The 17001-nt window shown below is 57.4% G+C and overlaps 1 protein-coding gene across 1 annotated transcript; it reads left to right on the top strand.

Moving 5' to 3' along the window:
* The first annotated feature begins 1816 nt into the window (after positions 1-1816).
* On the top strand, positions 1817-14430 carry CRLF1 (cytokine receptor like factor 1). Its single transcript, XM_065422362.1, is given in 9 exon segments — positions 1817-1856; positions 1859-1963; positions 6169-6447; positions 7876-8005; positions 9083-9252; positions 11119-11276; positions 11602-11770; positions 13579-13793; positions 13933-14430. Coding segments are annotated over 9 exon segments (1764 nt in total).
* Positions 14431-17001: the final 2571 nt, after the last annotated feature.

Here is a 17001-nt window from a genome sequence, read left to right on the forward strand (position 1 = left end):
CTCTAGCTCCCCCCCCCGGTCCATCTGTGCTCCCCGGGTCACACACACACACACACATCCTGTCTCAGGCACACTGCGAGCCTGGCTGGGCGAGTCCAAAGCGAACGTGCCGGGCTCGGGCCGTTGACATGACAAAGGGTTCCCAGCCCACGGCCCCAGCCCTCAAGCCCCCCCAGCCGGGGGGACTTTCGCTCCCGCGGGTCCCAGCCTGCGCGCAGAGAGGGGGATCTAGTCCGCGGCTCGGTCCGCGGAGAGCCTCCGGAACCGCACCTGGAGTGGGGGACCCCTTCGCTCCGCGCCAGGCGCAAGTGGGGGGGCTGCGCTGGCGCAGCGCCGGGAGCCGGGCGGGGTGTGCGCCGCAGGATAACGCACCAAGGCCGTAACAAAGGGGCTTTATTGCCGCAAATATAAATACCCCGCGGGGCGCCACGCCTGGCCCGTCTCCCTGCGCGGGGCCGGCTCTGCGCCCCAGCGCAACTCAGCAGCCACGGCCCGCACAGATCCCTTGCCTCGGCGAGATCAGCCAGGCCGGTGGGGAGGCGAAGAAAACCCGCCGCTGGGCTTGTGGGTGCCGGTCTGCAGAGCCGCCGGGGGCGCAGGCTGAGGCCAGGTGCGGGCGGCTCCCCCAGGAAGGAAGCGCCCTAACTCCCTTCGCGATTTGTGTCCCACCCCCAGCGGGTCGCCCCAGCCCCGGCGGTGCCCTGGGGGGGCTGCCAGCCCAGCCCGGGTGCGCACCCGCCTGGCGCGGGGACCAGAGATCCGGGAGACAGCCGGGCAAGGGGACGTGTGCTCAGCCCCCCCACCCGCAGGGCTCCGCTCCCAGCTCGGGACCTGCAGGGCGCAGCCCCCCTTGAGAACAATGGAGAGTCCCCCTCCCCCATTGAGAACAATGGTGAGTCCCCCTCCCCCATTGAGAACAATGGAGAATCTCTCTTACCCCCATTGAGAACAATAGAAGGGAACCCTCAGTCCCACTCCTGGTCCCGTTTGGGCAGTGGGGGCCTGTCTGCTCACTCAGTGGAGGAGAACAGGCCCTTCAGTGACTCTGGAGGGCCCAGCTATTTCCCTCCAGGAGAAGGGTCTCTGGTTTGGGTCAGGCGAGTTTCTTCCTCCTTCAGTTGGGATGATCATTTCACCAAGAAAAAATTGTGTGTGTGTGTGTGTGTGTGTGTGTGTGTGTGTGTGTGTGTGTGTGTGGCTGGTGTGCTTATCTGCGTGTGTCTCTGTGTGTATGTGGGGGGAGTGTATCTGTGTATGTGTATTTGTGATGTGTGTGTGCCTGTATCTGGGTGTGGATGGCTGTGTGCAAGTGCATCCATGTGTGTGTCTCTGTGTGTATATGTATGTGGCGGGAGTGTATCTGTGTGTGTTTCTGTTTATTTGTGGTATGTGTGTGTGTGTGTGTGTATCTGGCGTGTGTATATGTGTGTGTGTGTGCCTGCATCTCAGAGCAGGGAGTGTATTTCCTAAGGCCCCAGAAGTGCTGTTAACACAAATTAGCCTTTGGTTCCTGGAGTTGTGTTTTTGTTTCCCAAGCAAGAAGGGGGGGGAGGGGGAATTCCCTTTCTCCTGTAGCAGGAAGTTGGTGCTTCCTTTTTATGATGGGAATTTCTCAAGACGATATATGCTGCAAACACATGATCTAGTCCGGCCAAGAAAAGCTGCTGCTGTTGTTTAGGAAGCGTCAGCCACCCCCCCAGCCTGGCCTGGGCCGGACAGACCATCCCAGTGACACATAACGCTGCAGCAGGACGCCTGAAACCTCAGCCAGGCCAGTCCTGCTCCCAAGCACCTGTGGTGAAAGAAAGGGCCCGGGATGCTGCTGTTGGATGCTCCTGGGAACACAGAGTGCCCAGGATATTTGTGACTTCCCTCACCCTCAGTAGCATCACACGGTACATGGTGAATACTAACAATACAGGCTGTGGCTCCACAGTGCTGAGTTGGGTTTCCCTGACGGGCAGTAAGTAGCTTGCAATGAGTTATTTAATGATTGATTAACAAGAACCATTAGCAGTTAATTATTAAACAGCAATAGCTAATTATTTGGAACCAAAATAACAGCTAAGCTGGGCTTGTGCCAAGGAAACGAACCAAAACTGAGGAATTTGGAGTGAAAGCTCCCCCTAAAAACCATCTAAGGGTCTCAGAAGTGTGGCCATCTTCTCTCCAGCCGGGGGCCCCATCCTGCACTCCCACTACATTGAAGTCAATGGAAGTTTTGCATGGGTAAGGTGTACCCAGAGAGAGTGACGTGCCCAGGAAGTCTCTTAAGAGGGGTAGGACTTGAACCGTCCTTTACCCACAAGCCCGTCCTTTCTCCTCGGCAAAGGTGTACTACTTTGCTGTGCTATTTTAGGAACTCAGCCTGCATGGGTGGGTATGCTTAGGATTGCTTTGAATAATGGAAAACAGCCCCCCATAGTTCTGTGGCCAGTGTGTAATTTTCAGTCACTTATAACTTTATACGTCTGGGAACCAATTTTTTTCAATCCTGTCCAAGGCACCCACCCTGCCTGAAGACTAAGCCCGTGCCAACTTTGCCATGCAGAAATGAGCCCCTTCAAGTGACCAGAACTCAAAAATAAACCCAAAGCACTTTTTAAATGACTAGCCCCCCCCCCCCCCCCCCCACACACACACATATTTGACTCTATTGAGTTTGATAAAACATTTAAAAAGATTCACCTGAGGGATGGAGCATGAGAAATGCAGCCTCAAAACGAGAAAGGGGGGAAAAAAAGGTTGAGGAAGATTGTGAAGGAACAAAGTCTTTGGCCGAAATGGCTCTTTCGGTTGGGGTTTCTGGGGTCTGTCACATGACTTTGGCACAGCAACAAGGGGGTCTGTGCACCACATTTCTCAGGATCTGCGGGAATGTTCACTGTATTTTTTACAAAATTTGAGACCGTACAAATTCTCCTTTGTTTTCCCCTTTGGGGATCTTGCAGATAATTATTTTTTTAAATCTTTACAATTCCCAGTTAAAGCACACTCTTGCTGTGTGATCTCAGAGGCTTTTCTCAGAGATTTTTTTCCTCTTTCCCAGGCATTTAAACTTCCAATATAAAAATAAAATGAAATCCGGCCATTCAAAAGAAAAGCGTAAACGCTCCTTACACCTTGGACGTGTGGTTCTACTTTATAGTATTACTTAGCACCTGATCAGCATTTTTTTTTTTAAATAGGAAAGTAATAAAACTTCTAGCAGGTATTTGAGTTCCGAGTTGCACATTCCACACGTTGACTGTGTCTCTCTGGCCCATTCCTCTCCAATCTGAAAACTTCACACTTTTCCCTTTTAAAACACATGTTCATTTCTGGGTCTGTCTCGAAAAAACACTGCTTAAAAAATTGGCCCCTCCAGACACTCCCTCTCTAAGGCTTTGCATGGAGGACGGGAAACGTGTCTGTTTTATGACGCTCGTACGTGTTTCCAGTGGTGTTTAGATTAAGATTTACTAGAATTAGGGCCCAGAGCATTGGCCCCTTTTATCCGCAGGGCTGCAGCTTTCTCACCGAGAGCTCCTCGGGGTTTGGAAATGCTGGTGGATGGAAATGCTTGTGTGCAGCGTGATTACGTTTTCAGAGGCCCTTTCGGCGGCCGAGGCACGTTCTGTCCTGCCCGGCGGGCTGGATGTTCTGAACGGCAGAGATTCTTTGTGAACTCGGTGCAGCAGCTGGACGGGCCGTTGTTTGTTTTTAGCAAAGGGGAACGTAAAGCTTTGTGCAGCACCTGTGGCAGCTCTGCACGCTAGAGACACAAGGCAAAGGTCCCCTCTGGGCTGTGGTTCCTCATCTCCTTCAGGCGTCTAGTTATGCTTAGGCCATTGTACGGGGCTAGCCTCGGCCCATGCTGACTACGCTGGCCCCAGAGAAAACGCCACCCCCTTGATAAGCGATGTCAAGGTATCCCCACACTAGGCAGCCCTGTTCATGGGCAGTGCCGAACACGTGCCAGGCATAACGAGGCCCTGAGCCTTGCCTGGGGCCTCTCGGCACTAGCACAACAGGAGTAAATAGCAATACAGTGGAGGGCCCAGTTTGCCACTGGAATACCAGGGCCCAACTCTGTTGACTTCAGGGACCGCGCTGCGGACTCAGCTCCTTGCGCCGCATCTGTACAAGGCTGGGGCTTAAGGCACAGTGTGTTCTTTTGTCATCAGCGCTGCAGTCAGGGCGGCTGCAGGCCGGGGGGTTGTTTTGCCTGCCCGCTCTGGGGAGGGCCTTTGGGAGCTTTTAGCGTGCCCCCAGGGCCAGGGGCTCTGAGAATTAATCCCAAAGAAATGCATTGTCTCACTCACTGAGGTGCAATTCATCCCTGGGCAGATGGCCACAGGGGGAAGATCACCACCAGGAGCAGAAAATTCGCCTTTTGGAGAAGCAGTTGCATGGCTGACAAAGCTCTAAAGTGGCATCTGCTCCGCAGTGGTGGGTTATAATATCTCCAGGGCAACCAAAGTGGCGCTGGAACATTGCGCGTGTGAGTCTCTAGTAGATGGAGATCGGAGTTGTGCTGAATCAGGGCTTTAAAATGTTCCTCGGTATCTCACCGACGCCCGGAGTGAGATCAATACTGCAACTCTGGGTATACATTTAGGGCTGCACTGTCAAATAGGGGCATCGGAGCTCTGTGTCAAATGGGTAATGGGGCACAGGGAGGGAGTGTGATTGTAACAGGTGGTGCTTAGGTGTGCGAACCGGTGTGTGCAGACGGTCACTGGGTGACACTCTGGGTGCACACTGGGCTCCCGAGCGTAGGGGATGGATTTGCAGGTCCAGGCTCCGACTCAGCGAAGCTCTCAGGTGTTGGGCAGTGGAATCTTGGCTCCTGTACAAGGAATGGGGCGAGAGGGGCCCCTTAGACTGTGATTTGCAAAAGCCAGTACGCTAGGCTCTCCCATGGGAGATGCCAGTGAGAGGGGTCTCCAAGCTCCGGGGGACACCTGCTTCTGCTCCGATTCTCAGCCAGGAACCTGCTTTGGAGTCCAGCGCCTCATGCTGGTTTGGGGAGGAGGAGGGGTAGCCCTGTGAGAAGGACTCTGTTGCCCGGTGGTTAGAGCATTCACCCAGGATGTAGGAAATTCAGGATCCAGCCCCCCTGCTCCAATGACTCTCTCTTTATTTATCCAGAGTACAACAGCTTCACTAGGAGAGATTTGAGGGATTTTCCCCAGCTTGGACTATCCCATGGTTAGCGCGCTCACCTGAGAGGAGGCAGATCCCTTCTCCCCATCAGGCGGAGAGGGGAGTTGAACTGGGCGGGGGGCTCCCACATCCCAGGCGAGTCCCCTGACCACTGGGCTAAAGGGTAGGAGGGAAGTCCTCCTCTGAGCAGCACCTCGGATGAGGTAGATGGCCACACACAGGCCTGTCTTCCCCTGGTTTGGGAATCGGGCTGGGCGCAGGGACGCAGCCATGTGCACATTCACAGGCAGAAAAATGGGTGTCTTGGGAGCTTTTACTGCCAAAAACTAGACAACGAGGAAGTTTAGGCACCTCCAGGGTCTCAGCAGGAGTCCTGTGCATCACTGTGGGCCGAAACTGGACGTAGGTGCCTACAACAGGGACGTACGCTCCAAACTCAGGCCTTACGCACATGCTTAAAGTTAAGCAGGTCCTCCGGTGCCTTGCTCAATTGGAGCCCTCCAGAACAGCGCGTAACTGACCAGCTCTGGGTCCCCGATGCTTCCCTCTCTGGTGCGGGGAGGTCTGGCTGTGAATGTCTTTTTTGAAAAAGTGTTTCCACAGTTGCTTTTGAAATCCCCTTTGCCACAAGCCCCACCCGCCAGCCATGGGCAGCCACGCCCTACCGAAACCCAGCCCCGTAGGCTGCAGCAACCAAAGCCAAAGCAAACCACATAAACAATCCTTGCCCAGGCAGCGGTGAGCGAGAGACACCTTCTCCACTGACACAATCAGCTTATTCTTGGAGAGAAATCCACACTCGATTTACATCTCACCGTCCAAGTGGGAAAAAGCTGCCAAACCTGCCTATATAAATCCCAGGCATCTCCTAGATTTTCATCATATGAAGAGCGAGGGAGGATTTTTACCCGGCAGGCAGACCAGAGTCTATTTGGGGGAAGAGTTAGAGGTTGAGCCACGTAAGAGATTGTTCCTTGATTTTTTTTCTTTTTGTTCTTTTTTTTTTTTTTTTTGCTGCAGATCCTGCAGTCATATCCCCCCAAGATCCAACTCTGGTGATTGGCTCTTCGCTCACCGCCACTTGCTCAGTGAACTCTGACTTACACCTGAAAGCAGAGGACCTGTACTGGACTCTGAATGGCAGACGTCTCCTCCCAGAGTCCTACAAAGTCCTCAATGGCACCACCCTCAGCGTGGCTCTAGCCAACCTGAACGGGTCCAGGCAGCAGTCAGGAGATAACCTGGTGTGTCACAGCAGAGACGGCAGCATCCTGGCTGGCTCCTGCCTTTATGTGGGATGTATGTTTGCAATGCTTCTGCTTAGAGAGATGTTTTGCCCCAAACACCCCAGGCACAGCCAGAAAAACAAGCCAGCCCAAATTCATCCCTGGTACAAGTCTACTGAGTTGGAAGCTTACACAGGGATGAATCTGGCTACACAGGGATATTTACCTTGTTCGTTGATAGACCTTAACTTTAGATTGCACCTTTCATCCTAAGGGGTCCCAAAGCACTTTAAGGACTGTACGGGTACAGCAGTGGCTGCCCACCCACTGACATGCAGCTGTTTCTGTGGTGGAACCTACTGGGCAGCACTGCTCAATAGCGTTTAGGAGGGTAAATTAAGAATAAAATCTCTAATCAAAACTGCCCCGGGGTATTTAGAGAGGGAGAGAACCACTCGAGTTGGAATTTGGCCCAGACACTAGGCTTAACACTCCAGCTCTTGTCAAAAAAGTTCCCCTGGTTTCTACCAATGGCAAGATGTTCAGAGGGATTTTGCTTCTCTTCCAGATGAGAAGCCGCGTGTTGTCATGTGGCCACCTATTTCATTAGGGGCTGAGCATTTCATCAGAACAAACGGAGTAATTTAAAACAGTGTCGTTGGTTACCAAGAACAAGAGTCAGAGAAGCCCCTGCAATATTAACAGTAATTTGTACACTAATCATTTGCACCTTTAATGTCCTTATAATAATTTGCACTACCTGCTCATTTCCCAGCATTCATTAATGGAACTCTAATCCTGGGAGTTATCAGAGATGGCTTTCGCCTCTGCATGTGAGAACACAACAGCAGAAAAACTGTTTGGCAACCGCTGGTAAAATTACTGTTGTCCAAATCAATGATCATAAGATTTTATCTTAGGCTATTTTAAGGACATTTCGATGAGTTTCTCAGAATACAGAGGCTTAACTGGGAACAGAAAACCATTTTTTTTTTGTTTGTTCCCAAAAGAAAACTGCTTCAGATCTCAGCTCAGCAACAGAATAAATGGGCAGATGTTTTAAAAAAAAACCCAACCCACCAAAAGCACTTACATTTAAAACGAAGAGCTGGAAATCATTTGCTCTTTCATGCACCTGCCAAGACCTGAGTTCAGGAGCCTGTCTTCCCCCTACACCAGTGGATGGTTTTGTTGGCACCCAGCTCAGGGTATTTTCCTGTGTTCCCTGGGGTGTTCTGGATGTGGATGATGTCATCCACACTTTCGTGGGAATCACAGAATCCCGACCTTGGATCCTGGCAGGTGAGTGACAAATGAGCTGATTTTAGTTGAGCATCTAAATGCCTTTAGTCAGGGATCTTAAAGCAGTTTGTCAAACAAATCTACTGAGCAAAGTTCTCAGGCTCAGCCCTTGTAAGTCTCTAGGCTGCTTTGAGCTGGGGAAGCTTTGGCGGTTTCTTTGCAGAACTGGTTTCATGTCAAGGGTTCTTTTCCCTTTTAGTGCCACCGGAAAAACCAGGCAACATAACCTGCTGGTCCAAAAACATGAAAGACCTCACCTGTAAATGGGCCCCTGGCACGGATGGCGAGACCTACCTGCACACCAACTACACCCTCAAATACAAACTCAGGTATGGGCCAGCTGCGGGGGAGGGGAGATGAATTCCGGTTATTCTTTGCCATGCAAGTGCTGAGGCAACGGACCTACAAAGAGGGGAACCAGATTGTGGCTCCTCCAAGTTCCAACCTGCCCCCCCCGGAGGTGAAAGACAGGCTGCAAGCTCTTGCCATCCGTCTGGCGCCATTGGCCAGCACGTGCAATGAGTTTGGTGGGGCTCAGTCTGATTCCTAACAGGCTTCTCCTTGCTGGCAGCCTGAGAGAGGCCAAGGACGGTATGGGCAGGGAGACCCAGGCAGGGTGCAGCGCAGGGGAAGCATGCCCCGCCACTGCTTCTTCTACACATGCTCTCACGGAGGTTCAGAGGAGTACGTGGCTAATGCATAGTAGTGTATGCCAGGACTCCTGGGGTCTATTCCCCACTGTGGGAGGGAAGCAGGGGGCTGGGAGCCAGGACTCCTGGGGTCTATTCCCAGCTCAGCCAGTGACTCTGTACCTGTCCTTGGGCAATTTCTCCGTGCTTTGGTTTTCCCATCTATACAGTGGGGCTAATGGCACTGACCTACTTCCTGGGGGATTGTGGGGATTTAGTCATTAGCATGTGGGAAGTGCTTTGAGATCCTTGGGTTTAAGGCATCATAGAAGTACAAAGAGTCTTTGCTCGGGATAAACAGCACACATTGGCGTTTTGGGCTGGGAATTTAAGACTTTGCAAAGAGACGTTGCCAGTATTGGACAGCAGATGAATGAATCACAGTTCCTGTGAGGAACACTTAACGCCTGTGTTAATATGGAGGGTGTAGACCTGGCAGTGCTGTCCATGCCTATCGTTCAATGGATTAATACCAAAAGAGCTCAGTAACATCGAAAGCTGCCAGTGAGGAAACCAGACACATCCCTGCTTAATGCACTAGAGCCAATGTGCATGTGCAGAGCTCCGGAAGCAGTTTCAGCTGTCCATGGAAGGTTGGACGGAAACCAAGGGCCAAATTTTCTGCTGGTGCAAACTGACTGAGTTCCCTTGACTCCAGAGCCAATTCACCAGCAGGGAACTCGACCTGACGGGAGGGCTGGTGCTTCTTGTTTGCAGGTGGTACGGCCGGGATAACACGTGCCAGGAGTATCGTACCGCAGGGCAGTACTCCTGCCATATCCCCAAAGACCTGGCCCTCTTCACACCCTACGAGATCTGGGTGGAGGCCTCCAACCGGCTCGGCGTGGCTGTCTCTGAAGTCGTCATGCTCGACATTCTGGACGTGGGTGAGACATTGGCTTGTGCCGCCCCCACCCTGCATGGGGCCACTGCTCGTGTGCATCCCGCCTCTCTCTTTCCTTCCTTCCTTCCTTCTTTCCCATTTTTATGGCTGTTTTTAAAGGGGTTTTTTTAGAGTAGATTTTTATTTTTGAGAGGGGGATCTAAATCCTTCAGAAACAGCCCATGATCTTCGCCCCCTCCCCAGCTCAGGAGGGGTTTAGCCACTCCACTGGGTGCTCTGGGGCGGAGTCCTAACACAAGGGACCTCCCATAGCTGCCAGCTCCCCATGGGGCTGGACGCACCATTGTGGGGCTGGACGCCGTGGGGAGCAGTGGTGCACAGGGGAGGAGAGGGGAGCCGAAGGATTTCAGTCAAAGTCTGGTGGGAAGGCCTAGGGCGGCCCGTCCCTAATTACCAGCGTGCCTCTTCTGCTAGCTAACCTTCCTCTGGCTGCGCTGGAAGGCGAGCCAGGTGGAGCAGAGCGGCTCTGGTAATCTGAGCCCCGGCTGCTTGGAGCAGCACCGACGGGAGTTGGGGGGCTTCTCACGCGCTAAAGAGCTGCTGACACCTCATGCAGAATGTTACAGCCCATTGCGGTGAGACCTGATCCTTCCTTGAGCCCCACAGTCGCTGCATTCCCTTCCCCTCCTCCCGCACCTGGAGCCACAGCCTTCCCAACTGTGATGTCACAGCCGGTTGCTGCGGAGATGACTGTGATGTCACACACAGGGGATCATGACCTCAGCTGGGGGGGAAGGCATAGCAGAGCAGGGACCAGGATCCTGGGTTCATGGCATCCTCCCTGGTAATAGAGAAGGACGGAGAAGGGCAGCAGGAAATGGACGATATGTGAGCAGAATTGCTTCTAATCTAATTAGGATGTTTCTCCATGTTTTCCTGGAGGCATCTGTTGCTCCTTAACCCTTTCTGCCCCACGAGGCACATGGTCAGGAAAGGGGCTCCACCCCCATCCTGGGGCCTGCTGCCAGGCCCAGGCAAGAGGGGCAGGGCTGCCACACGACCTGAGGCCAGATGTCCAACCTGCGCCGTGGAGAACGTGAAACATCCCTGGTTCATGGCCGGAGGAAGAAATGCCCCTGTTTCCTCTTGTATCGTACACTTGGGAGGCAGTGTAACCCCAGCACGATGTGCTGATCCAATGCATACGCATCCCCCCCACATTGCACGCCCCGGCAACAACAGCAAGGCGAGCGAATGCCCCATCGATTGCCCCAGCAGCCAACGGGGCAAGAGGCTGAAAGAAGGGTTTCATTCAGAGCTCCCCCCAAGTCCCAGCTCTCCTCCCTTCCGTTTGTGCACCGGGCTGGTCTAGAGCAGCAAAACACTGTGGGTGCTTGGTCCTGCACGCCCCCCAGCCCTAGGAGGGGCAGAGAGGCCCCCCAGTGGCTTGGGTGCTCATCCCACCAGCACCCCACCCCCTGAGCTTCCCCCCGGGCTGGAGCGTTAGCAGCACCAGTGGGCCCCACAGCCACAGGAGGATCCTGCTCCCAACACGCTAGTGGCCACGAGAATGGGAGAGCTGCCTGCATGCAAGATGCTTTTGCACTTTGCACCTTACTCTGCCAGGGCACGAAAGTAACGAGCCAGGAGCAGATTCCTGCCTGAAAGCCTCCCCTGGAGGAGCAACCCAATCCCTTCCCAGGTCTTGTGAAAACGCAAGCCGGGACCTGGGCACAGCTGCCATCTGGCCAGGCCCGATTGCTAGTGACTCCCCGTCTATCTCTCTGTGGTGCCGTGGGCCCCCCGAAAGCAGCACTCTGGGTTGGGGTGTTCATCTAGGTCACGCCAGCAGCCCTCTCCCCGGCACTGCCTGTACTTGGTGCCCTTAACGCATCTCTCCCCCTGGCAGTCACCACCGACCCGCCGGCGGATGTCACCGTGAGCCGAGTTGGGGACCTGGAGGACCAGCTGAGCGTTCGTTGGAGCTCCCCGCCTGCGCTGAAGGATTTTCTGTTTCAAGCCAAGTATCAGATCCAGTACCGGGTGGAGGACAGTTCGGAGTGGAAGGTGAGCGTGAGGGAGCAAACACATGCATGGCTGGGACCCAGGACTCCAGTGGACAGCGCCTTACCCAGGGGGCCAGGAGACTACAGCCATGCACGCCTGCTTAGCGAGGGACTGGCCTGGTCCTGGTGCTCAAAGCCCTGCCTAGGCCTGGCCTGTCCCTCGCTCAGCATGGGAGCCACATGGATCTCTGAGCATCCTTCCTCCCCAGAGAACAAGCTCCGAGTGGATCTCTGGGCATCAAGGGAAGGCGTATTCCAGGGCGCAGCTGTCAGCTCTGCTACAGGCTGGAACGTGTCTGGAACCCGCCTTCCTCCTCTCCCGGCAGGTCGTGGATGACGTAGGGAACCAGACGTCCTGCCGGCTGGCAGGGCTGCGGCCCGGCACCGTGTACTTCGTCCAAGTTCGGTGTAATCCCTTTGGGATCTACGGCTCCAAAAAGGCCGGGATCTGGAGCGACTGGAGCAACCCCACGGCGGCCTCAACTCCTCGGAGCGGTGAGCAGCGCGGCCCTGCGGCAATAACCGTGGCGGGGGAGCAGGGAAGGGGCCCCTCGGAGTCCTCCGGCTCCACACTAGCACGGCCCGCAGGTCACAGGGGAGGAGGCTGGGGCCAGGGACCCAGCTCCCAGCTGATCTGCATGGGTCACTGGAGAGCCGAACCCAGGCTCCTCCAGCGGGAGAGGCTGCAGCAAGGGGCCTCGGGCTGGCAGCAGGTACTTGGCTGCCAGGAGGTGCACAGGCTCCCAGCTGGCGGGAGGGAGCCAGGCGAATGCCTTCGGCCATGGGGTACCTCGGGACTGCGGTGCTGGGGGCACTGGGCACGGCCCTTCCCTGCCAGGCACTGTGCTGCGGGATGGCAGGACCCACCCATGCCCTGTCCAAGAGGTGCTGCCTGGCCTGGAGTGAGGCGGAGCCGCTCCCCCCAGACGGTGCCTGGGGGCTCTGACAGCTGGGGCAGCTGCCATGGAAAGGCCCAGCCCCGGCTCCATTGCAGCCAGCACGCCAACTCCACCTTCTCCAGCTGAGGCTGTCGCTCGTCACAGCCCCCCCAGTTCGTTTGCCTTGGAGGGGTCCCTCCAGGGTCTCCAGCAGGCCGAGCGCCTCTGTAACACCCCACACTTCCCTCAGCCCGGGGTGGGGAGCGAGAGACCAGGGCCGGAAATCCAGCCCAGCGCCTCCCCCCAGATGGCTCGGAGCGCCGACTCCCCTATTCCTCCCGGAGATGTAACTTTCCTTGGCGTGCCGGGGGTCTTGGCACCCCGCCAGCTGCTGGAGTTCAGGGTCACCCCTCCCCGCCCCCCTTGGCTCTGGCAATAATTAGATTAGCATTCAGTCCTGCTGGGGCAGCCATTCCTCCCGCGCCATATGCAAATTGGCTGCTATTCACATTGTCTTTTGGGGGCGGTGGGGTTGGTAAGGGAGGGGGCAGGCGGGGTGGGGGGGCGGGGCAGGCTGCAGAGGCCCCAGCGGCCCACCCTCTGCTTCCCCACTTTCCGGAGAGCACTGGACGTGCGGAGAGGTTGTTCCCCCCTTGGCCCCGCTCTGTGCCCGGCACCTGGATTTCTTGCAAAGGAGCCAATTCGGAGCTCTGATTTCCCAGCCGGGAGAGAACGAACCTCGTTTCCACCCCTCACGCCGCGCCAGCACGGCCCCGCCGTTCAGCAGGGCTCTCCTGCCCTTATTTATGATGTGACGTCGATGTCACGCCTTCCCTGGGCATCTGCAACACGGGATCAGTGGGGGAATAGCTTTGCCCCACCCTAGACCTCGCTGGGGGACCCGCAGGCTCAGCCCCTGGACTGCAGCCAGTGCAAGGGCTGGGACCCCCACAGCTGCCCCCAGCCAGGAAAAGCCGCTGGGGGCTCAGCGCCGGGGGGAGGGGGATTCTTAGGCAGACAGAAGATTTTAGGTCACATTTGGAGGCATTAATACTCATAGGAGGGTCCTGTCTAGACAGCTTTGCAAATCGCCTTCCCCGGCATCACAGGCCCAGCCCCAGGGAGCTGGGGTAGGAGCCCTCCTGCTTCCACCGGTGAGCTAACCACCAGGGAACATGCACCGGGGAGAAATGGCCCCCTCTTGTCAGTCCCAGAACGACAGGGTTCCCGCCCCACCCTCCGGTGCTGGCACTGCCAGAGCTGGACCCCGGGCCGCAGTTCCCATGTTGTGCATGAAACCCAGAACATGGCCAAAGATGAGCACGTCCAGGGCCACAGACGTGCCAGTGTTCCTGGCCATCCTCCCCCCCGGTATCCCCAGCCCCAGCAGCTCCGCTCTGACCCTCTCTGCTCTCCCTGGCCCAGATCGGGTCCCGGGCGTGTGCGACCCCAAGAGCGGTGAGCAGAACACCACGCTGCGGCGGGAGCTCAAGCAGTTCTTCGGCTGGGTGAAGAAACACGCCTACGGCTGCTCCAACCTCAGCATCAAGCTCTACGACCAGTGGCGCGTCTGGCTGCAGAAATCCCACAAAACACGGAACCAGGTAGGTAAGGACCCTTCTCCGATTCCTTACATCTTGGTACCGAGAGGGAGGTGGGCCGGGAGTTTGGGCGTCAGGTGCCCCCCACCCGCGTCACCTGGCCCTGCGAGGAGGAGCAGAGTCTCCAGATGCACAAGGCTGCTGCTCCACCGTCAGATCCCCCTTACCCCCCTGGGAGCCGCTCTCCGTGGCCATCTCGCCTGCTGCAGCGCCCGCCCTGGGGCAAGGTTTCGCCAGCCCCGCTGATCTGGAGACGGGGGCCCAGGCTGGGGCACCTGGGAGCCAGCCCTCAGAGGTGGTCAGGCCTCTGCACTTTCCCGTAGCACAGGGGCTGAAGCGGAGACGGGGCTGCCCTCTGGATTTATACAGGGTCATCGGGATGGGAGCCTGCAGGGTCCCCGGCTCCTGGCGTAGTGGCATCCTGATACATGCCAGCCAGTGCCCGGCCTGGCAGTGGGCCCTCATCCACCGGAGGCAGCATTCTTTGCCCCTGGCCATGAGGGGAAAGCAGCAGGCACAGGCTCGGCTGCCCCGCCCCACTCTGGAGAGGCAACGCAGCTGCCCGCACGTCCTGCCCAGCAAAGCTGAGCTGCAGTCCCTGGGGCTCTGGGTCCTGGAGCCGGCTCTGTTCCCCCTGCTCCACCGGCCTCCCAGAGACATTCCCGCCTGGCCCTGAGCCCATGCCCCGGCCCTCGGTGCCCATGTGGCTGCCAGCCCCAGCAGCCAGCATCGAGGTTATAGGAGGAAGCAGACGCACCCTGCATGCTTTACAGTTGCTGGAGGGCAAACAGGCGGATGGGACGCAGACAGGCTGGGACCAGGGGAGGGTTGCTCTGCGGCTGGCCGGGCGGGCAGGGAGGCGGTTACTGCCTCTGGAAGCTGGGCTGTGCTCTTGTTCTAGGTGCTACCCCGCGATAAGCTGTAGCCCCCGCCGCGCTCGGCAGTGGCAGGAGAGCAGAGGGAGCACTGGGCTGGAGCTGCATGGAACCTGCGCGCGGCTGGACCTCACCCAGCCCTCAGGACCGGGGGGAAGGGCACGGACTTCCCCCCCCCCAATCATTCTTCTCCAGCAGGGATAGGAAGAAACAGACTTGGACTTTGAATGTCTCCCCCAGGCGCTCCCCTCCCAGCACCCAGCCCTGCTCCCCGCCAGGGGCCCTGGTGCAGCCTCCCTGCAGTGCTGGGTGGGTTCCCAGCATTGCCGAGACACCCCGGTGGGGAGGGTCCCTCCCAGCACTGGAGGGGGGGGCGCTATCAGTGCCTATGAAGCACCCCCCCAAAGGGGGTCAGGCTGCTGTCAGCTGGGCCTTGGCTGCTGGCCCGGTGGAGCCTGGCCTCAGCTGCAGGTTGCCCCCGGGGCAGAATTAAGAGGGGGGACCAGAGGGGCCTAATGGGCCTTGGACCGTTCACAGGCAGGGCCCTGGTTGAAGCCAGTCCTGGGCACTAGCGACCTACGTCCGCTGCCATCAGTGGCCCCTGAATGAAATGAGTCTGGAGGGTCTTAACTCCGTTCCCCCGGGAGCAGCGTCCCAGCCCCGACCCACGGGAACTGGTGCTAACCGGGCTGCACTGGCGGGAGGCGAAGCATAGAACCAGCTCCCCTCACCCCGAGGGCACTCCCAGGCTGGACGGAGGGGCACCACTGCTGGGCGGGAAAAACAGCGGGGCCTTTTACCTGCCAGAAAATCCCCTCTCCCCCCGGGCAAAGTGCAAACGACGGGCAGGATGCTGCACACGCAGGCCCCGTGCACGGCCCTGCTAGCGCACCGGGGTGCTAGGCACAGTGCCACCAACTGCATGGCACCTTTATGCTGCCCACGCTGCACCAAAGGGCCCCAGCCGCCTCATGGAAACGACCGCCACCTCCCCCGCTGGGTCCCCCGAAGCCCAGCCCAGCCCTGCCCCACCCCAAGGTGTCAGGGAAACTGTTTGTCTTTTTTCAGAGTAGCAGCCGTGTTAGTCTGTGTCCGCAAAAAGAACAGGAGTACTTGTGGCACCTTAGAGACTAACAAATTTATTAGAGCATAAGCTTTCGTGGGCTACAACCCACTTCTTCGGATGTTTGTCTGTTTTCTGGCTGCACATTAAACACCAGAGCGCAGAGGCCTCTGCATTTGCCGCTGTGCCCGTGGCTCTCCGAGCATTGGGCTCCAAACGGACATCACCCCTCAGTGCCCGCACGGACTTGCTCATTGCACACTCAGCGTCGCCGGCTTTAGCCAACCCTACCTCGGTCTGCGGGGGGAGGTGCACCCCCTTGCTTTTATTTAATAAAGGAAAGAAAAAAGATCTGGCCTGAGTGGGTGTGAGCAAGGGGCCCCCGGCCCCTGGCACGTGGAGCTGGGAGTGTAAAAGCGTGTATGTGTGTGTGTCTGTCTCCACAGCCGTGCACCAGTTTAACGTAAGGTGTGACTTCAAACCAGTGTATTTAGAGCAGTGCCGAAGGCCGCCTGGCTGCTCTGAGTTGGCGCCAGCTCAGGGATAATTTGGTGATGCGGGAGTCGATCAGGAACTGGTTTGAGTTAAATCCCAATAAAGGACTCAGACCAAATCAGCCTCCACCCCAGGTCTGCCCCCCAGTTAACTAAATCAGGGCAGTGTGTGCAGCCCGGGCCTGAGTGTGATACGCAGCACGGCCCGGCCAACTACACCCCCCTCAGCCCCGTGCCCGTGCCCTGCCGGACGGGACTGCTCCCGCTGGTGCTCCTGCTCCAGCTCCGCTCCCAGGGGAGGTGTGACAAGGCGCTGCGCTGAACGCCCAGCACTGGGGCAGGCCCGAGCGAAGAGGTGCTGGGCTCAGGCCTCAGGTGCCCTGACGGAGCTGCATGAAGGGAGCCGTGCGTGTGCACGTGAGCAGAGCTGTGTGTGCTTGAGGGGCCGCAGCAGAGCTCAGGGCAGGTCAGCAGGAGGGCTGGAGGTCAGGCCTGAGGGGTAGTGGGGACACCAGCTCCGCTGCACCCCTTCTCCTGGCGTGGGGCGGCCCTGCACACACCCCAGCCCCATGTCCCTCCTGGCTCTCCCAGTAACGAGTATTGAAAGCAAGCTGCCCCGTCTGGGGTCCAGCTGACCAAGGCGTTACACATGGCCGCAGACGCAACCCCTCCCTCCTGGCTGAGACGCCACCGCCCTCCTCCCGGGGCTGCTCCCCGAGCCCTACCCCTCCAGGCTGGCCAAGAAGAAAGCGAAAAGCCTTCCCCGCCACAGCCCTCCCCCCCCCACCCCCTGCCCCGAGGCCTCCCCACTGGAG

Source organism: Emys orbicularis, chromosome 24 (genome assembly GCF_028017835.1).
Source record: "Emys orbicularis isolate rEmyOrb1 chromosome 24, rEmyOrb1.hap1, whole genome shotgun sequence".
Lineage (NCBI taxonomy): Eukaryota > Metazoa > Chordata > Testudines > Emydidae > Emys > Emys orbicularis.